This window comes from Fundulus heteroclitus, chromosome 21, assembly GCF_011125445.2.
Source record: "Fundulus heteroclitus isolate FHET01 chromosome 21, MU-UCD_Fhet_4.1, whole genome shotgun sequence".
NCBI classification, from domain to species: Eukaryota; Metazoa; Chordata; class Actinopteri; order Cyprinodontiformes; family Fundulidae; genus Fundulus; species Fundulus heteroclitus.
Genome location: NC_046381.1, coordinates 17,017,653 through 17,039,747, shown reverse-complemented (window position 1 = coordinate 17,039,747; position 22,095 = coordinate 17,017,653). Strand labels below are relative to the sequence as shown.

The 22,095-nt window shown below is 40.5% G+C and overlaps 1 protein-coding gene across 1 annotated transcript in view; it reads left to right on the top strand.

Annotated features, from left to right (window-relative positions):
• stau2 (staufen double-stranded RNA binding protein 2) overlaps positions 1 to 22,095 on the top strand; it is a 134,004-nt gene that overhangs the window by 76,823 nt on the left and 35,086 nt on the right. The window contains exon 11 of the mRNA XM_036125513.1: positions 7,404 to 7,762. Coding sequence (XP_035981406.1) covers positions 7,404 to 7,762 — 359 coding nt within the window. The remainder of the gene's footprint in view (positions 1 to 7,403; positions 7,763 to 22,095) is intronic.

The following is a 22,095-nucleotide window of genomic DNA, read 5'->3' as shown; positions in this document are numbered from 1 at the left end:
GGTTCTAAAGTCCTTACACTGGCTCCCTGTAGCTCAGAGAGTAGACTTTAAAATTAACACTGGGTTCCTTTTTTTTTTAGTTTATTTCAACAACAAAAGTTAATACAGAATCCCACCCCAAAAATAATACATTCACAAGTCAACGTTTTGTCTTTTTTTCCCCTTATCCCTCCACTAAATAAGCCTCCATCAACCATTGGTATTATATGCATGTGCAAAACCACCCATTGTTACACATTCTTATACAGTGATTTTTTTTTACGACAAGCAACAATGATTTACAAATACCAACAATGGTAAAAAGAATACCACACAATAGTGCATTTCAGATACCATCAGTGGTCAAGGAAATATCATAGCAACAATCTGAATGTTAATCGAGGGATTTGAAATGACAAATAAATCAACATTGCTTTAGTTCAGGCCCCACACTGTTCCACTTTGTCACACCAAAAAGAGACTGAAAAACTGGTGGTTCTTACCTCTGGAACTATGAAGTTGGCATAACCTCTCAAACTGTACAACTGACCTCTATGAGAAATTTTTTTTAAATATTTGTTGTTAATAGGGAATGATATGGTTTAAACATGAGCTGTACATTGTGAAATTTAACAATATCAGGTATTTTTAGTAATTTGAGAGAGAAGTTTTATGATTAAAATTCTCCACCTTGTGCATAATCCGTATTGCCCTTTTCTGCAGTAAAAACAGTAACTGTATTGATTTTTTTTATATAATTGTTGCCTTTTCTTCTATACAGTAGGTTAGATGTGGATGGATTAGGGAGCAATACAGGGTGTGTAGAGAATTGTAATCCAGGTTATGTTTAATTCTATTGATTATTGTGAGTCTTTTGGAGACTTTGAATGTTATATCACTAATGTGTGCTTTTCAGCTTAGTTTATGATCTATTGTTGTACCTAAAAACGTAATTTCTGAAACACTTTAAATTTTTACTCCATCTATCACAACCAATGTTTGTGTGTTAGATATATAGTTTCCAAATTGCATTGCTTTAGTTTTGTTTAAATTTTAGGGATGATTTATTACTTTACAACTATTTTTTTTAATTTTACTAAGTTCCTTATGTGCAGTGTTAATTGACTGATCAAAGCTCATTGCTGTGGAATGTGTTTGTCGTCAGCAAATAGTATGCATTTAACCAACTGAGAAACACTAAAGACATCATTAATATACAAGTTGAATAATTTAGGACCTAATACTGACCCCTGGGGGACACCACAAGCGATGTTCAGACATCTTGAACAGTGCTCACCCATATTGTACTGTGTTACTCAAGTAACTTTTTCCTATTTCTCAGCCAAGCCACGTATACCATATTGGTCCAACTTTGTAAATTGCATTTTATGATTAATTGTTTCTAAAGCCTTTTTGAGATCGATGTATATATACGAATCGCATATGTCCAATGCTTTAGATATTTCTTTCATAGCATCAATTACGTTATAGAGGTGGATCTGTTGGCTTAAAACCTGTACTAACCATCATGAATTAAATAGTGCTTAAATTAAATTGTGCTTAACTATAAAATGTTCCATTAAAATAATTTTTCCAAGTCTCTTGGAAAATTGGGGAATAAGTGATATGGGTCTGCAGTTTGTGAAATGCTTGTATGACTTTAGCAATTTAAAATTTCCTTGGCACAGCCGTTTTGAAGTGACAGGTTGAATATATGACTTAGATGGGTTATAATATGACTCATTATGTTTTTTAGAATCAATTGAGTAATTGTCTGTAGAAAATGTATTTTTGGATTTACAAACTATATTCAGTATTTCATGCGTAATGACAGCAGAAAGAAAAATAGAGATAAGTTTGTCTCAAAATTTGGCTCCATTTGTTCTTTTGGTATTTTTGCAGACAACTCAGGGCCAACAAGTGCAAAAAAGTTATTGAAGTTGTTAATATCATTTCCATGTTATAATTTTCACAAATTACATCAACAAAATGATCTGAGTAAGCATGTTTTCTAGAACTGTGTCTAATTAAGCTTTTCAATACATCCCATGTCCATTTTGTATTGGATTTTTCTTCTTACAAGCATTTTGTAGGCCTTTGGGAATCCAAGGACATTTATTATATGTTTTGGATTTGGTGAGTACTTGAATTGGACAATGTTTATTGCACAAAGAAGTGATAAAGAAACCTGTTTCTGTATCTATCTCATTACATATAGTACTCTAGTCTTGTAAATTCAGATCTTCTTTAAATGCATTCCTTGATTTATCAGTTTGCATTTGTATATAACACCACACGTCATTTTAGTTTTCCCAATAGTCATATATTGTAAAAACTGGCAAGTGGTCAGTAGTATCACATATGAAAAGACCCTTAACATTTACATTTAGATCCAGTGATTGGAGTTGTGGATTTATCTTCAATAGCTCAGTTTTACTGTCCTTTTGTCTAGAAATGTCATCTTCAGTGTTCATGATACACTGCCTGGCCAAAAGAAAAAGTCACCACCAAAAAAAGGTCACACACTCTAATATTTCATTGGACCGCCGTAAGCTTTGATTACGGCACGCATTCGCTGTGGCATTGTTTCCATAAGCTTCTGAAATGTCACAAGATTTATTTCCACCCAGTGTTTCATTCATTTTTCACCACGATCCTGCATCGATGATGGTAGAGTCTGCCTGCTGTTGAAAATCTTCTCTGCCACATCCTAAAGATTCTCAATGGGGTTAAGGTCTGGACTCTGTGGCCTATCCATGTGTGAAAATTATGTCTCATGCTCCCTGAACCACTCTTTCACAATTCATGATAAATCCTGGCATTGTCATGTTGGAATATGCCCAGGCCATTAGTGAAGAAAAATCCATTGATGGAATAACCTGGTCATTCAGTATATTCAGGTAGTCAGCTGACCTCCTTCTTTGAGCACATACTGTTGCTGAACCTAGACCTGACCAACTGCAGTAACTTCAGATCATAGCACTGCCCCCACAGGTACAGTAGGCACTAGGCATGATGGGAGCATCACTTCACCTGCATCACTTCACACCCTGATGCGCCATCACTCTGGAACAGGGTAAATCTAGATTCCTCAGACAATATGACTTTCCTCCATTGCTCCATAGTCCAGTCTTTATGCTCCTTAGCAAATTGAAGCCATTGTTCCCAGTTAGCCTCACTGATTAGTGGTTTTGTTAAGGGTATACAACTGTTCAGTCCCAATCCTTTCAGTTCCCTTTGCATTGTGTGTGTGGAAATGCTCTGACTTTTAGGATTAAATTATAGCCCAGAGTTCTACTGTTGTTTTTCTTCAATTTTGATTTTGCCAAACGTTTTAAGTGATCGGCGATAACAATCATTCAGGAATTTCTTCCAGACACATTTTTTCTTCAAAGACGATGGGTCCCCACTATCCTTCCAGCTTTTAATAATGCATTGGACAGTTCTTAACCCAATTTTGGTAGTTTCTGCAATCTCCTTAGATGTTTTCTCTGCTTGATGCATACCAATGATTTGAGCCTTCTGAAACAGACCGACATCTTTTCCACGACCACGGGATGTGTCGTTCGACATGGTTGTTTAAGAAATGAGAAGCAACTCATTGCACCAGTTCGGATTAAATAACAACAGCTCAGCTGGGAGAATCTCTGACTTGTCAGCTGTTAGTCATGCGTTCCACCAAGCTGACCTCTCTGGAAGAGTGGCAGTAAGAAAGCTGTTGTTGAAAGGAAAGCTGTAGGTTGTCCTGTTTGCCATAAGCCATTTAAAAAAAACATGTGGAAGAAGCTGGTTTGGTCAGATGAGGCCAACATAGACATTTTAGAATACAAGCAAAGCAATGTGTGGCAAAAAACCAACACTGCGTATCACCCTGAGCCCACCATCCTGGTGGTGAAGCATGGTAGTGGGAGTGTCATGCTATGGGGGGGCTTTGTTTCAGCAGGAACAGAGAGGTTAGTTAGAGTTGATGTGAAGATAGATGGAGGTGACTATAAGACAATCCAAGAATTAAACTTAGAGACAGCAAACACACAAATGCACACCACAGTTTTCAGATTTACTTAAATAGCATAAAACAAATTTTGATACTTGATAAAGATAACCTGAGTAAATAAAATAAAAAAAAATTCAAATGTTGATTCCATTTTAAAAAGATATCTAGATATTCCTTCCGCGATAGAAGTTAGTGTTCCCCTTGTTAAATCATGAATTAACTGATTCAACTTTTTTCAGAAAGCTGAGCTCAATTTAAAAAGCTGGACCCAAGCCTGATTAATACCTTACCTGCAGATATAGATCATTTTAACAGAACCTCTCTTATAGCTAAAATAAAATCTCAAAACCAGTAGAAATACAAAGTTACAGACATCCATCAGTCTGGAAGGGCTTACAAAGCCATTTCCAAGCCTTTTATATGTTATCAAACCATAGTGAAAGCCGTAATCCACAACCCAAGAAACAATACAGCTGTGGTAAATTCTCCCAGGAGAGGCCAGTCAACCAAAATTGCTCCCAGAGCAAATTGATGATTCAACCAAGAGGTCACCAGACAACCTAGAACAACATCTAAAGCTCTGCAGGCCTCACCTGCCGCAGTTCAGGGTCAGCGTTCACAATTTGATAGTAAGAAAGAGAGACTGGACAAAAATGGCCTCCATGGGAAAGTTCAAAGCCCAAAACTACTGCCAACCAAAAAGAGCATCAAAACCCGTCTCACATTTAACAAACAAAAATGTGTATGAGCCTAAAAGAAAATGCTTTGTGGACCAACAAGAGACAAAAGTGGAACTTTTTGGAAGCTGTGTCACATTACATCGGGCCTAAAACTAACAGCGTGTCAGAAACAGACCATGATACCGACAGTCAAACATGGTGATGGTAGTTTTAGGGCTTTGGCCTGCTTTGTTACCTCAGCACCCGGACAACTTGCCAGAGCCTAATTTATGGAATTATGAATTATGAACTAATCCTGCAGGAAAACGTCCAGCCATCAGTATCAGCCATCAATCACACTTTAGTTCTGGATTGCCTTTCTCTCTTAATGAATGAAATAATCAGGTGAAAACTGCTTCATTTCTACTCAGGTTCTGTTTATCACATATGTTTAATTACCTTAAACATTTAAGTGTGACAAAAAAAAGCAAAAACTGCGGGTTTATTTAGGATTCAGTGATTGGGGAATCTGTTTATACATGACTTCTGCACATCCATAATAATAAAAGCCACAAGAGCCCTTAGTTGTTTTGCTTATTGAGTAAATAAGAAAGAAATAGATTGCGATTAGAAAGTCAAACAAAAAGAGATGCTGTGATGCCTTGGATTCACTTTGGTTGGTGTCTAACTTCACCGAGCGTTGGTGTTGGCTCTCAGTGATCTGAAACGGGACAAAACCAGGTAGAAGTCAACTGAACTCAGTACCACAGAAGAAGTCCAGTTTCCTTATGTTGAAGCAGACAGGATAAACCACTGAGCTATATAATACACTGGAGTGCTGATTTTGCCGAAAAACTGAAGTCACTGGCCGCCATCTTGCTACTCCCTACTCTCACAGAATCCCATAGGATTTGGTTGCAACAACAAGCAGTTTTCTGGTTGAGTGAAAACGTTTCACAGGTAATTCTACAGTCAGTGGATGTACTAACATTATCAACTACTAGGAAATTAGGTGCTGAAATATTTTACATGTTATTCATATTAAATATATATATATATGTATATATAAGTATGTGTATATGTATATATATGTATACACATATGTAAATATATGTTTTTGTATATTGTTATTTATATATTTATAAATGTTAAACATACATATTTAAATGAATAAAATGCAAAATATTTCAGCATATGACTTTCTCAGTACTTGATATTTTTAGAACATAACATAAAACTATATGGCATTTGACATTTTAAAAGTCTTAAGCTCCCCCTGAACATGAGAAAATCCTCGTTATTCGATGCTGTAGCGCACATATTCCCTAGTTACTGGGGGGAAATAGGGAGTACCAATATGGCGGCTGGTGGCTTCAAAGCGACTCGTTCAAACAGACGGTGATTAGCACTCCAGTGTATTATATAGCCCAGTGGGATAAACCAGCAAGATCTCATTAATCCATCAGCCAATGATCAACATCATCTCCAACTGGTTATCATCTGAAAAATCTTTTTTTTTCTTGTTCTTTGAATGTTTCAAAACTGAAAAATCCCACTTTTCTTGCTCTGCAAACGCCACAACAAGCAGCATCTTCCTTCATGTACTTTTTTTATTGCAAGTTTGATAAAAATGTATCATAGTTATTGCGAACATATACTTTCATCCCTAAATAAACAGTCTTCCACATCAATTTTATTTGTGGCATTCAAATTATTGTAACTCATTTCAAGGAACCTGCAGCAGTCTTTTTCTTTATTGGCAGTGCTTGTTGCATTCAATTGCTGATAAATTCAAGCAAATTATAATTTCTTTTGTTTGCAGAATATACACATTCACTCTTTCTTTTCTCCTTTAATTTCCTCTAGGAAGGATTTAAAATAATTGAAAAAACGTGTAGTTGGTGAAATGAGTAACCTCAAGACTTTTTTTTCTAAGTGGAATAAGACAACATTTATGGTATTTGGTATTGTTAAAAAGGGATGATTCGATTAGCGTGGTTACATATAGAGCTGTTGGAAGTGCTTGTCAGCTCTCAAAGAAACCCTTTCAAAAACCCGACAGGTCTCTCTGGTGAACTCTAATGTTGGCATTTTCACTTTGATTCTTTCATTTTAGGCCCTCAAAAAGCTTTTAACTGAGAATCCCAGCGCATGTCACGTTTTCATGTTGTTGTTTTTTTTTTTATTATTATTTTCCTATTGTCTTGTGTTCGATCTCAGATGTTACCTTGCAGCCGGCATTGTACTCTATTCGAATGCTTTTTCTGCGGTCTCATCAAAAAAGGAGAGAAGCAATGTCACAATGTGAACGAGCATCCCAGATCTTTGTTTTTAATGTTGTTGCTAAGGAATTCTGTAGCAAAAGTCTAATTTGTCTGAAAATGATTTAACGTCTTTATTCATCTACGCATAGCACCCGTTTTCACTGCATCACAGACTATTCAGATTAGTGACGTTTACAAATGCCACTTTTTTGAACAGTAAAGATTTAAATGTGATCTGAAGATGTGATTTGGCAAAGATCCCCCCCCACCCCCCGTTTCTCGTAGAGATTTTATCAATATTAATTCTTTATAAACAACCAACAAGTTAATTTCTCCATCTTTTCTTTGCAGGGACATTAACAGCATACTGTTAAATTGTTTTATCGGGTACTTGTTGACAGAGTAGATATCTTATGACCGTTTTTTTTTTTCCATCTATTCTTGCGTCCCTATTTACAGTTTTTTTGTTTTTCTAATTCGGTCTCCCTTCTTCTGTGATCCCTCCAGCCCAGAAGGGTCTGCTCCACCTCAGCCCCGACGTGTATCAGGAGATGGAAGCCAGCAGGAAGCAGAGTGGCAGCACACCGGGCTCCGCCGGCAGCAGCACCGGAGGGGCCGTCAGTTACGTCGCATCCAAAGACATGGGGCCCTGCTCTGCCCCTCTACCCCCGGGACATTCTCCGTATTACAGCGGCTCGCCCTCGTCACCCAGCCCCACTGCTACCATGGCCAGGGAGCTGCTGCTTAATGGACAGTCACCCCCAGCAGACGGGTCTCTGCCCATTAAGGGGAAGAACCTGGCCTGTAGCGTCTCTGTGCAGCCAGCGCAGCAGCTGGACTACCTGGCTCACATCCAGGGCTTCCAGGTAAGATTCAAAGATGCGGCATAAAGGTGTCTTCAAAGTGCAAGATCTTCTTTTCTTTTGAAAAAGAGCCAACAAGTACTTGACAATACTAGCTAAACTCGTACACTGCAAAAACGGATCTAAAAACAAGTAAAATGTTCTTAAGCTTAGTCTATTTGTCCTCATTTTAAGCCAGTAAATAAGATTATCTGCCAATGGAATGAGTATCTTTACCCCCAAAGTAAGATAATTAGACACCTGCACTTGAAATAAGATGATGGAGATGAATTGTTCCTATTTGAAGAGGAAAATCTTATTCCATTGGCAAATAGTCTTATTTACCTGCTCAAATCAAGGACAAATACACTTATTTTAAGAAAATTTAACTTATTTTTAGTTCTGTTTTTGCAGGTCCCCAGATATGCTGTGGAGATTTTTCACACCTCCCTAAATGTCCTTTCTCCTAAACATGGGGCGTTCTTAAAAAAAGTATAGCAAAACTCAACAAAAAAAATAATATTCTTAACCCCAACTGTCCTAAATCAGGAAAAGTTTAATCTAATTTAATTTTGACTTTAAACATAATCGTCCCTATCTCACTCTGACTATTGTCTGATCTGTACTGAAGCAGGAAAGAAGTGTTCTGAGTTTACCTGTGTCCTACTGAAAATAACAAACAAAAAAAACAAACAAAAAAAAACGTGGAATTATGCTATGCACCAAATTTCTCAAAGACACATCAAGCCCTATATCGGTCCTTCTGCTGAGGTTAGTGTAGAGAACATAGAGTGCTAGATGTGAACGCACAACCAGACCTAGATGTGATGCATTAGCTTCACAGGTGGTGTTGCCAGAACCAAACCAGTCACACCAACAGCTCCGTGCGTGTGTATCTGTGTGTATACGCTTCGACTCTGGAGAGAATCCGTTGTCTGTTTTAATCTGTACATACCTGTGCGATGATACCAGCGCCGGCTAATTTGAGCTGCAGATGCCTTTTATCAGTTTGAGCTAAAACATTTTATCTTAACCTGCTGAGGGTTCCTTTGAAAGGCTTTTGTTATTGCTCTTAGCCTTCCTGTGTGGATGTAACCTGAGAGAGCTCTGCTGCCTGGCCAGTGACACACACACACACACACACACACACACACACACACACACACACACACACACACACACACTCGAACAGCAGGTTCTGTTTAGTGGAAACGGATGAGCTGGGCAAAGCTTGCCTGTAAAGTTGGCATTCTCATAGTTTCCTAAACATATTTGCTATAACATATTACATAGTTGTGTGTGTTTTTCTTCTTTTTTTTTTTTTTTTTTTTTTGCTTGTAAATGCTTGCAGACATTTTTTTTTTCTGGGGGTAAAAACACAAACAAGCATCGGTTTACGCGCTGATCCCTGCGCGTTTCTTACATAAAGCGTTCAGGCTGTAATTGAGACATGCTGACAATGTGTGTTCCTTTGAGAGGATGTTTCATATCTTCTGGGTTTGTAATGAAATCCTGTGCTTGCTTACAAAGCTGTGTTGAGCAAACCTTTGAGGCGTATGTCTTGCAGGACATCGTCAATTTGTGTTCAATGTATTTAGCCCTAAACTTATCATCTGATGCTTAGTGTTAAAGCACCTCTCTGTTTAGAACAAAGCACTCGTGAATTCTTAATTTTTTTGTGCTGCTGTTTAAAATTTGCTAATAGTCTCATGGTCAGATTAGAAGTCTTATAATGTCATTATGTTGCCCAAGTGAGCAGGTTGAAGACCTTTGGCTGGCACCGAGGGCGTTCTCAGGAGACAAAAGCCCGAGCCTACCTGCTAAGCCTTTCTTTTCGTCTGATTGGAAAACAGCCGCTGGGGGAAGCTCCGTCCGGCCAAGCAGCAGCGTTTGTCTCGAGGCAGCTCACAGCATAGTTACTGGCACTTGTTCCAGAGTGTTTGTTTGTGCTAATGATTCGGTCGCCGAGTTGTTGGCACAGTGGATATGTGAGAGGATGGAAGTAGGGCAGAGAGTGTGTGTGGGGGGGAGCTGAAAGTCATCGACGACACATGGAACAAGATTAGCCTTGTTTCCTGTTGTTCTTCTTTTTTTTTTGGGCCTTGCTCTGTTGATGCTTCGTTACAGTAGATGTACCTCTCTCGTGAATTGTTGGCATTCCACTTGATTTCCCATTTGCACTACATTTCTGAGATGTTTCTTCACTGTCTTTACACAGTGTTTCTTACTTGCGATGGCATGTGTTTCTTGAAGAACATCGGCCCTCCTGCAGAAAAACACCCCCCACAAAACGATGCTGCCAACCTTGTCGTGGCGTTCGGAAGTTTGCGTGGTGTTCACAGGCTTGGAAGGTGTCCTTTTTCATTCCCCCTCCAAAATGTAGCATTGATCATTATGATCAAACTCTGTAATCTGGCTTTTTATATTGCTTTTGGAGTGATGGTTTCTTCCTGACAGAACTGGTGTAACTAAGTCAGATTTCTAAATTTGCACTCAGTCTTTCTATGGAGGTAAGGTTTTGATTTGGTGGCGCCCCTGTCACAGTAACTCTGTCTTCCTGAATCCCCTCGTAGGTCCTTATCCAATTCTGAAGACCCATTTGCTGCCATGGCCCAACTTCCTCTCCTCTTCTGTCTTAAGATGTTGCCACAATATTTCCACATTATGTTCTTTCCTCATAATGCCATCTGTTGTGTGAAGTGCACCAGTCCCTCCTGCTGCATGATGCTGCCACCCCCATACTTTCAAGCCCAAGATGTAATCCGGTGGCCTTCCTTCCTCCCTCCCTCACCCCTTTCTCCTCCAGATATGAAAATTGGCCCCAACAGTTCAATTTCAGTCGCTAAACACCACAGAATAGCCCCATTTACACTACCCTTATTACACCAATCCGAGCCGAGACCAGTCCGAGCTTGGATCAGTTAACCAAGCCGAGCCTCGTTCTGACGACCGTTTACACATCACGCTATCTCGGTTCCTTGGTTGCTCCTCGCCTCCTAGTGACGATCTGCGGTACTACTGCTCTCTGGGATTGAAGGCGGGACCAAGCAAATAAAAACGGCAGCGCCCGTAACATTCAGGATGTTATGCTTAAGTATTATTGTGATATTTTGGTGTTTGTGGAGTCAGGGGAAGAAGGCAACCATTGGTGAATTTACTTAAGAGAGAGTCGGCTTTTGGGAAGTGGATAAGACAAACGAACGTCTACTCCAGGTTTACAGACACCGGAAACGACAGACGCTGAGGTTCATCACACTGCTAAGCAGAATCATCTCTGGAAACCGTGTGGCACTGTAAGGAAGCTAGTATTATTATGAATGTCTGAAATTTGTCTGAATGGAGTGTGAATCGGGACGTGCAGCCAGACACGCCGGAAAAAACGCGGACAGCCAGCTGACTGTAAGGGGATGACGCGGTCTACTCATGCGCTCTTCGTTATCAGATAACCAGGACAGAAAAAAACAGGCTGAGACCACACCTGGAACTGGTCTGCTTTTAGCACGGTCCTGTTATGTCTAGCTCGGTTCAGTTCAGTCTGCTTACCGTTTACACTCCAGAGTTATCTCAGTTACCGAGCTCGGACTGGTCTCGACTCGGTTAAAAAAGGGTAGTGTAAACGGGGTTAATGTGTCCCTAAAAATCACAGTGTTTGTCCCCGAGTGCATTTGCAAATGGCAGTCTGGATTTATTTTTTTTTCCCCCTGCGTTTCAGCGCATATTGCTACAGAACTCGTTTCTGGATAATGACGTTCCTAACAGCTCCTGATTCCTGTGTCTTGCCTGGCCATTACCACGATGTTTTTGGTTCCTTCATGCATCTGGGAATTGTGCTGAGGGCGAACCAGAGCTGTGAAGTCGTGAAGGTCCATAATCCGTTGCCTGATTTCTTTGGATTTTCCCCATGATGACGTCGCCCAAGGATTTATTGTCTTTGTGGTGTCGCTTTAAAGTGCACCTGCAGGTGTGCCTCGTTTTATCTCAAATGTTGTGAACCAGGAGCTTGCATAGTCCAGACGTCATCACACGTGTTTCCCAGACAATTTAAAGGCGTCATAATCTTAGTGTAAGTAAAAAGAAACTCTCGATTTTCAGGCTTTCAGCAAAGAGAAATGATTTTATTCAACATGCCAGGCCTAAAATGAAACAGGGTCATCTGATTTAATGTCAAATAGTGAGGAAAAAAAGTTCCTCTCTTTTTATGCAGTAAATATTTGTTTTTAACAGATGTCGTGAATTGCGTGCTGCTTCTGTGTTGTAAAACGAACTGGCTCCTGCTCCATTTAAACGAGCGAGCAGCATGGCTTCTTTTCCTACGTAACTGGCAGCAACAGCAGATGCGACACCTTTCGTAGCCTCTCTCAGAGCTTACACATTTCCTCATACTTTTCTGTTCCTGCGGTGGAAAACATTACAGCACCACTTTGTTTGACGTTGCATTTTTACCAGCCTGTAGTGTTTTTGGGTTTTTTTTTGTTCTTTTTATCCTTTAAAATGAAGGGTATAAAGTCGTACCCTTTCCCCTAAAAATTGAGAAGATATTAAAAATTCGGTGGTTCAGAATCTTTAAATATTGAGGGGTGGGTAAACAAAATAAAACCTCTTCATGTCATGTGAAGTTAGTGGAAATAGATCAGCATGTTATATTTAACCTCCCAGTTTATGTTCCAAAGAGATAAATACTCTTCACTGTTATAATGTCTCTCTAGCCAAAACAACACGTCCAAGATGCTAATCAGCCGAGCTGGTTTTATTACGAGGTCGTGGCCGGCTTCGCTTTGGAGATGGACTCAAAGAAAAGGCCGGGACGTGCTCTCTGCTGTGCTGAAATCAGAACTTGATGTTGGAAATCCCGCGTTAATGAAAACACTATCCTTGGCGGGTGGCTGGTGTTGATATCCATTCACTCCAGTTCCCAGGATTTCTCACACTTTCCCTCTGTTTGTTCTTCCCTCTCCCCACTTCCTCCTTTGGCCGTGTAAAAAAAAACAAAAAAAAAAAACCACATCAAGCGGTGCCGACTACACCTAGTACCCTGCCCTGGCGGTTTCTACGCATGCATGAACACACCCTTCACCCCCCCCCCCCCCCCTCTCCATTGCTCGCTCTCGTCTAAATAGCGAGATCAGATGCGTGATCTGCTGCGAGCGTTCAAAGACCAACAGTTTGTTTTCAATCTCCTTGTCATCGTTTCATTCCTCCGCTCTCTGTTTACTCTGGGATTTGCTTTAGAAAATACATTTTGGGGTGGCTAATCCCACCGCGCTTTATTTCTGCGGCCCCCGGTGATGGCTTCCAGCTGCAGTCCGCGGCATATTTGTGTGAAGAGCAATCTTCGAAAACAAGTTTTGTCGGTGGTATAAATCAGACTGCTAATGCTCTGCTGGCTCGGCGCGCAGTCTCTGCTCACACGGTGGCCCGGCGTGCGCGGGGTTCGACGCGCACGCCTGCGTGTGTTCAGCGAAAACCCAGCGATGGTGTTTTCTACGCTGCAAATCAGGCCCATTTTGCAAAGCCTTTAAATCAAATACTGTCAAGTGCCAGCGCAGCATTTTTCTGCTTATTTGAATATGCAGCATAATCACTTTGCCTCGCCTCTCTTCCTTGTGTATTTTGATAGTGCTGATCGCGTTTCATTGAGTTCCCGACACTTTGCGGTGGTGGCAGTTGTGCGCCGCCGCAGACTCGGCGTGAATAGATGGAGGGTGTGTTCCCCCTGGCACTTTGTTTGGAATCTGAAACAATACTTTGCGTTAGCTTGCTTTCCTCAGAAGAGCTCTAAGGCATGCAATTTATCCGCAACCACCAGTCATGCTGTACCCGAGGAGCTCTTTCCCAAGGCAGGTTTGTAACTGGTCTCATGGCTGTTTTGTGTGTTATTGTCTGTGACTAAATCACCATAGATATTTGGTTTGTGCCAGCACAACATAAGCCAAAACAGTATTATAGCACTATTATAAGGTCAGTAGAAAACTACATAAAAGATTCTTTTAAAGTCACAAAGCAAACACTTCATCATTAAATGTTTTCGGTATCAAACAAATATTTATAGGGGAATGTTTTATGAATTGGTGCTTTAAGTAAATTCCTTGACTTAATTTGTTTGGATGCAATAATGATTTAAATATTCAGTTGTGTTGGAGAATGGATGTGTGAGAATTGGACTGCCTGGGCTAAACTTTTCCCATTATTATTATTATTATTATTATTATTATTATTATTATTATTATTTAAATAAACGTATTAGGTCCATGAAGCTCCCTCTGCCAACAGAGGGAGCTTCATGGATAATTTCCTTCCCAAACAAAAACTTTGGATTTTCTTCAGTTCTGTCCACAGTTTAGTTCTGTATGGCCTGTCTTTTTTTTATTATTATTTTTTATTTTTTTACCATAGTTGTGTTTGCTGCTTTCCCTTCCTAACACCCATCCATGTTTCTGTGAATAGTGTTTGCCAGAAGTAATTTATTAATCCTGCACAGCCAAAACAACAGATTCCTTTCTGCGTTTGCAGTTAAAGCTCACAATGAATTTCTTTTGAAAAGAGAACTGACTTAACAATAACATGACTTCATGAGTATGTAGTCAAGTTTGTTTCCAACAGCCTTCTGAGAACTCGGGAGTCTCACGGAAAGGCCGATCTCGTTAGAAAATAGATGTTGCTTGGTCTCGTTTTAGAAAGTCTTTAATGGTGAGTGCGTTTCAGGAGTAGCACCTTTGTTCAGCCTCTACATCCTGCTATTCCTGGAAGAATATCAACAGACTACTTAAATACTCTTGACTCCAATGGAGTGGCTTATTTTGGGGCCTAATAGATCTTCACCAACAATGTCAGCTTTCCTCAGTGGAGACTTGACAACTATGAAGTCAATGTTATTTCCTACTAGTTGTGCTTTGTTGTGAAACCCATGTTTTTAAAGCTAAAATAATGCAACAACCCTTGGGCTAAGTGTTTGTTTTCAAAGATACTCTTACATCGTTGTGAAACTCTGTCCTCATCATCTGTGTGGCCTTTCTTTCTTTTCTTCTCAGTTTGCATATCCCAACATTTCATTACGGATTTTCAATTTTGGGCGTTGACCCACATATTTGTTTACGTAACGTAGATTTCGCCAAGCAGTGACTGTGGCTATTTTTTTATTTTTTTTTGGTTTGTGCATGTTTACATTTGCTCGAATGAAGAGGGCCATTGGAAGACGAGCCATCCAGCTTTAGAAGCCAGATGTCAGAGGTCGCTCCACATTAGTGCCGCCGATCAATTGCAGGCCTTGCATAACTCTCCTGCTCCTTTGTCTCAGAAGGAAGTGGATTAGAGGCTGTGTTTTGTGACGGGACCAGGGATGATTAGTCCGGGCTGTTTAGAATGCATGCGCTCGCAGATGCACTCGAAACCGGCGGGCTGGATTTGAGAATGGGCTGTTTGTTTTTTAAGATGCTCGTTATTTCAGTTTCTGCCAAATCGTCACAAATGAGATGATCCTCGGGCGTCCTTTGATGCCGGCAGGTCAGTCAACTTGGTTTCCTGCCTTTGGTTAAGAGTTGGTGGTAAATCCTCAGAGCAATCAGACATAATTGGCTGTTTTATCAGAGAGCCACCAAGATAGAAAGAAAAGACGGGGTGATGCTTGGTGACCTGCCAGTTTGCTCTTGTAACAACAGTTTCCCTCATTTCTGGAGTACGTCATGTTTACAATTTCTGTTTAGTTTTCAGAAATCTCAGAGATGAATGGGGGAAAAAAAGAACAACTAAATAAAGTTGAGAACCGGCAGGGAATGATTCACTCAGATATAGTCACGGCAGTTAAACGCTCTTATTTCTCGCGCTAGTATTACTCAGAGGCCATCTGCTGTGGCACTCAGAAGAAATTTTGGTATAAGCCATTTACAAGGTAAGTAATACATTATATTGTCAAAAGTATTTGCTCATCCATCTAAATAATGGAAATCAGATGTTCCAATCACTCCCATGGCCACAGGTGTATAAAATCAAGCACCTATAGGCACGCAGACAGTTTCTACAAACATTGAAAGAATGGGTCGCTCTCAGGAGCTCAGTGATTTCCGGCATGGTTCTGTGAAAGGATGTCACCTGGGCTGCAGGTCCAGTCAGGAAATTTCTTCGCTCCTAAATATTATAGTCAACTGTCAGAAGGTGTTGTAACAAAGTGGAAGGCGATTGGGAACGACAGCAACTCAGCCACGAAGTGGTAGGCCACATAAACTGATGGATCGGGGGCAGCAGATGCTGAAGTGCAGAGGTTGCCTACTTTCTAGACCTCCAAACTTCATGTGGCCTTCAAATTAGCTCAAGAACAGTGCATGTAGGACTTCAAGGAAAGGGTTTCTATGGCCAAACAGCTGCATCAAACCATACATCACAAAGTGCAATGCACAGTGTAGGATATAGCGGTGTAAAGCACGGCACCTCTTGACTCGATCAGTGGAAGTGCGTTCTCTGGAGTGACCAATTATGCCTCTCTGTCTGGCAATCTGATGGACAAGTCTGGGTATGGCAGTTGCCAGGAGAACAGTACTTTTCAATGGGGCATTTCACAAATGACGTCACATATTTCCCGAAAAAGCCGTTTTGCCGGCTGGTGGGACAGGAAGAGTGCAAATTACGTTGGCAACAACAGCAGTACTAATCATTTTGGATAATGACGACGTCCCAGGAGCTTCATCTCAACCTGCTTCAATCACGAAACCCCAGCATAGAACGGCTGAAACGTTGGTTGAAATGTAGAGGGCTCAAAATGGGCAGAAAGAAAGCAGTATTGTTAGAAAGGTAAGAGACGTTGTCCCCTATCAACGGATCAAACTTGAGGAAGAAACTTGTTGAATCTGCGTAAAATTACCAGTACAGCTAATACTAAGAAAGAAATACACGTATTATTATTTTATTTTATTATACAGCTCATTGCAGACAATAGGCTTAAAAGCAGTCAATCATCCTACTGTAATCAGACACTGAGATCCCGTCTCCTCTTCACACACACACCCCTCCACAGACACACACAAACAAGATCACTGTGAGAGAAATCGACTTGATCCATGAAAATAAGCGGAAGACCAGCAAGAAAACCACCACACACTGCTTCTAATCATCACAAATGCACATATTTAGCTGGTATTTATACACACCAGGACCAGAAAAGGGGTTCTGAAAAAAAAAACAAAGCCCAAAAAAAGCGACTGCACGTTCAGAAACAACCCAAGAAACCGCAACCAGCTCCTAATGACCGAGGAAATGTAGAGACTACATTTAGGTGTCTTTGGTCACATTCCACAGTAAAGTCCTCTCGGTTACAAGCTCGTATGCAACACTGACAATTCTCTGCAATCCTTTGGGGTTTTGGAAAATCTATGAAAAAAGAAAAAAAAACTCCCTTCACATGATCATGATCACCATATCGCTAGTCACTCCAGCAGATACCAACGCAGCAGCGGTGTTTTGTTGTTGCCATATTATTGTCTGTTGAGGCGATATTCAGGTATGCATCTATATTTAGTAATCTGACATCATTTGACGAATGCCCTATTCCAATAAATTTTATTTGTATAGCGCCAATTCACAACATGTCATCTAAAGACACTTTACAAAGTCAATTTTAATCAAATCATCAGACAGATTGGTCAAAAAGTTTCCTCTCTAAGGAAACCAAGTAGATTGCATCAAGTCATGACAAGCAGCATTCACTCCTCCTGACAGAGCGTAGAGCCACAGTGCACAGGCATCAGCATTGTTGATGGCTTTGCAGCAATCCCTCATACTGAGCATCCATGAAGCAACAGCGGAGAGGTCTGCTCTGTTAGGAACATACGGGGTAATCAGAGCTCTGATATATGATGGAGCTTGATTATTTAGGGCTTTATACGTGAGAAGGAGAATTTTAAATTCTATTCTTGATTTAACAGGAAGCCAATGGAGGGAAGCTAGAATAGGAGAAATATGATCCCTCTTGTTGACTTTCATCAGAACTCTTGCTGCAGCATTTTGGATCAGCTAAAGGCTTTGAAATGTATTTTGTGGACTTCCTGATAGTAAATAATTACAATAGTCCAGTCTACAAGTAATAAATGCATGGACTAATTTTTCAGCGTCACTCCTGGACAGTATTTCAGAGGTGGAAAAAGGGAAACTCTGGAAACCTGTTTGATATGGGATTTAAATGACATGTCTTGGTCAAAAATAGCAACAAGGTTTTTTATTTGTCTGACTGTATTGGGCCAAGCAGTGGCCCTGTATAGGTGGAAAAGTTACGACAATTCCAAGGGCCCCTAATCTTATACATATGAGCTTTTGGAATTATTTAGATTTTTTTGTCATGGGGCCCAAAATTTATGACGGCACCCCTGGTGCCAATTGTAAGTTTGGTGGAGGGGGGATTCTGGTGTGGGGTTGTTTTTCAGGAGCTGAGATTGACCCCTAAGTGCAAGTGAAAGGATCTCTGAATGCTTCAGCATCCCAAGATATTTTGAACAACTCCATGCTGCCAACTTTGTAGGAACAGTTTGGAGATGGCACCTTCCTCTTCCAAAAAGTCTGGTGCAACAGTGCACAAACCAAGGTCCATAAAGACATGGATGAGGGAGTTTGGTGTGGATGGCCTTGACCGGCCTGAACAGAGTCCTGACCTCAACCCGATAGAACATCTTTGAGATGAATTAGAGCGGGGACTGAGAGCCAGGCCTTCTAGTCCAACAACAGCGTCTCATAAATGTGCTTCTGGAAGAATGGTGAAAAAGTCCCTATAAACACCACCAAAACCTTGTGAATAGCCTTCCCGAAAGAGCTGAAGCTGTTGTAGCTGCAAAGGGTGGACAACGTCACATTTGACCCTGTGCCTTAAGAAAGGGACGTCAGTTAAGTTCATAGTTAAGGCAGGTTACCAAAGTTAAGTAACTTAGTTAATGTATTCTAAAATATGACGTAAAGCTGGAAAGGAAAGATAACCCAAATTTGAATCGGATCCGGCTCATGGCTGAAAGGATAGCTTCCTTTATTTGTTTGCGAACCAGTTTTGATTGACCAATGTGCTTTAGATCATTTTCTCATACAAACACCAAGTTTTAACCATCTAACTAGTTGATCACTTAATCTTGATGCTTCCACTGTCAGTGCAGCTGGCATTAAAACATCTCCACAGCATTATTCTGCCACCACCATGCTTGGCAGTGACAACCAAAATAAGATTAGCTGAAGCAGTGAACTGCCGTGACTTGTTATCTTTTGGTGGAGTATGATGAGTGTTTTGAAACTTGACTCGCTAATTTGAGGAGCATTTTGTATTCAAATTTGCACATGTATTTGCATCGCCAAGTGTAAATTAAAGAGGAATCTCTCAAGAAGGCCACAAATGGAAAAACTAAACAGTAGTATAATATTATTTAGTTTATATCACTGTAGGCACCACAAATCTTAATTTTCTCTCTTTTTTTTCTCTCTGTCAAAGGAGCGCCATCTCTTTTTTTCTTTCTTTTTTATTATACGAGGTCCACTACGTCTTCATGGTCTAGGTATTACTTTAAAAGCAAAAAAAAAAAATCTTTCGGAGAACAGCTTCTTCTTTCAGCGCCTAGACAGGGCCTCAGCTGGACTTTTGACAGATGATCTGAGCAAAGTGCCCACTGTTCACCATGATCGCACCATATATCACAGCCTCCTGTCCACAGACCTGAAAAAGAACTTGCAGCAGTCACATATAAGCAAACACTCAATTCCTTCTCACCTAACTCATTCACATAGAGGATTTCCAAAACGTCCAGCGTAAAGCTTTTGTCATCAAATCATTGTATTGTCACCCTCTCTTTTTTTTCCCTCTCTTTCCCACCCTTCTTTCTGTCTCTTGCCCCTCTCTCGTTTATGTTGACATCTGGAGAATTTATTGGAGATTAACCTGTCTGGGAAGGCTTTTTTTTTTTTTTTTTTTTCTTTCCATGGCTCACTTTACTACATTCATCATTCATACTCATAACAGATAGCATTCCACAATTTATCACTGGGAGCCCATCTCACCAGCAGGGGTGCACGCACGCGCACGCATGCCAGCATGTGCTGTACATATGCGCTGTATGTAGCATCGCACGGTTGTTCGTGTTTTTCGTGGAAACATGTTCATATCTCTCTGTGCTTGTGTGTGAGTTACGATCAGGCAGCCAGACTTCCATGTGTCTGGCTGCCTGATCGTAACTCATCCAGAGAGAAAGACACACACACACACACACACACACACACACCACTCTGGAAGCTTTCAGTCACAGATCGTATACGGCCGCTGTGTGTTCGTACTCGTGCATGCACCACAAGCTCAGCATGTATAGTCACCAAGCAAAGCTCTTGATAAGATAACACTTTGATCCGGTGGGGAGATTTAGGGCACTCAAAAGAAAAATAAGCACATAAATACATGCAGAGACTTGTTTTAGGAGTCGTGCTTACTGTGATTAAAAGACTTGAAAATATTTCTGCCAACATAAATATGCAGATTGGGCGCCAGGACATTCATTAGACTTGAAATAAAAAGCTGATTTCTATTTTTCCCGCAAGCTTGTTATTTAAACTGGACCCTTTAAAGTTTGTGAAATCCAATTTTGTGTCGTTTTTTTTCAACTGATGAGTTTGACGTTTACTTTGCAGCACCTTGCAGAAGTATTCATCCCTCTCGAACTTTTTCGCATTTTGTCACATTACAACCACAAACTTTCACTGTGTCTCATTGGGATTTTAAGTGATAGACCAACGCAAACCACCATATTAATTTTAAAGTGGATTTAATAATGTATATATATATATATATATATATATATATATATATATATATATATATATATATATATATATATATATATATCCATCCATCCATCCATCCATTTTCTAATCCGCTTAGTCCCTCATGGGGTCGCGGGGTTGCTGGTGCCATATATATATATATATATATATATATATATATATATATATATATATATATATATATATATATATATATTGCAACTGTGTTTTCGTACAAGCCATCCTAACGAAATTGGCTTCAGAAGTCTCCTAATTTAATCTCAGCATAAATCCAGCTCTTCTGTGAAGCCCCCAGAGGTTCGTTAGAGAAGATTAGGAAACAAACAGGATCATGATTACCAAGGAACACAGCAAACAGGTCAGAGATAAAGTTAAAACTTTAAAGTTAATTTATATAATCTATATCTCAAGCTTTGGACACCCTACACAATGGCAGTAATCAGTAAAGTTTCTCTGGGGAAACTGCAAAGACCCACATCTGACCTGGCAGCATCTGTCAACAGGAAAACTATTAGTCATACATTTTGCAAATCTGGCCTTTATAGGAGAGTAGAATAAAGAAAGCCGTTGTTGAGAGCGAGCTGTGGGAAGTTCATTTTGGAGTTTCCCTCGAACCATGTGGGGGGACTGCAAATATTTGCAAGAAGGTGCCCTGGTCAGATAAGAATCAAATTGAACTTTTGGGCTTGCATGCAAAATAACACACACACACACGTTGGTGGCAGCAGCATGCTGTGGGGACGCTTTTCTCCAGCAGGGACACAGAAGCTGGTCGAGGTTGATGGGGAAAAATTAATTAAAGTGAATGCAGGGCAATCCTGGAAGAAAACAGAATAGAGTGTATAAAAGACAATAGACCGGGGTGGAGGTTTAGCTTTCAACAGGACAACATAATCTTAACATGCAGCTAAATTAATAAATAAGGGTTTAGATCAGTGCACATTCATGCGTTAGAATGGCCCAGTCAAAGTTCAGACCTAAATCCAATAGAAACATTTTTGCTGGATGGTGAAAGATGTTCTGCATCCAGTCCAATGGGTCCTATTCCTGACTTTGTATTTCTCTGTCACATAACATTATAAAACCCATCCCTTTGGTTTTAATGCATAAAAATGCTTTTGAAAGACAACACAGCATCCTCCTTACCTTCCTGCTCATTATCGTTCTTTTTCACATGGACTACAAAGCCAGTTTGAGTCGTAGATGTCCTCTCGCAGAATTAGTCGGACGTTTCCCCTTCTTCGGTTCTCATAGTTATGTATGCTATTTATTAAGACGCCTGCAGCTGTCCTGGGCATAAGTAGGCCAGGCAAACACACATAAACTCATGCAAGTCCACAGGAGAACACTGGGACAGAGCCAGTGAGAAGTAGGGCACACTGAGCAGCCAGTGTTAGTAAAAGCTTTTACATCTCTGGAGCAGCGTGTCCCAGAGGAGCAGCGTGTCATAACAGTCCTGATTGCGCAGCATTTAGGAATGCCTGCGGAGTTAACCTCTCAATTCACAGGGGTCACCCCACGATGCGATCACTACCTCGGATGCCCCCCTCTCAGCCGCGCACAGATGCACT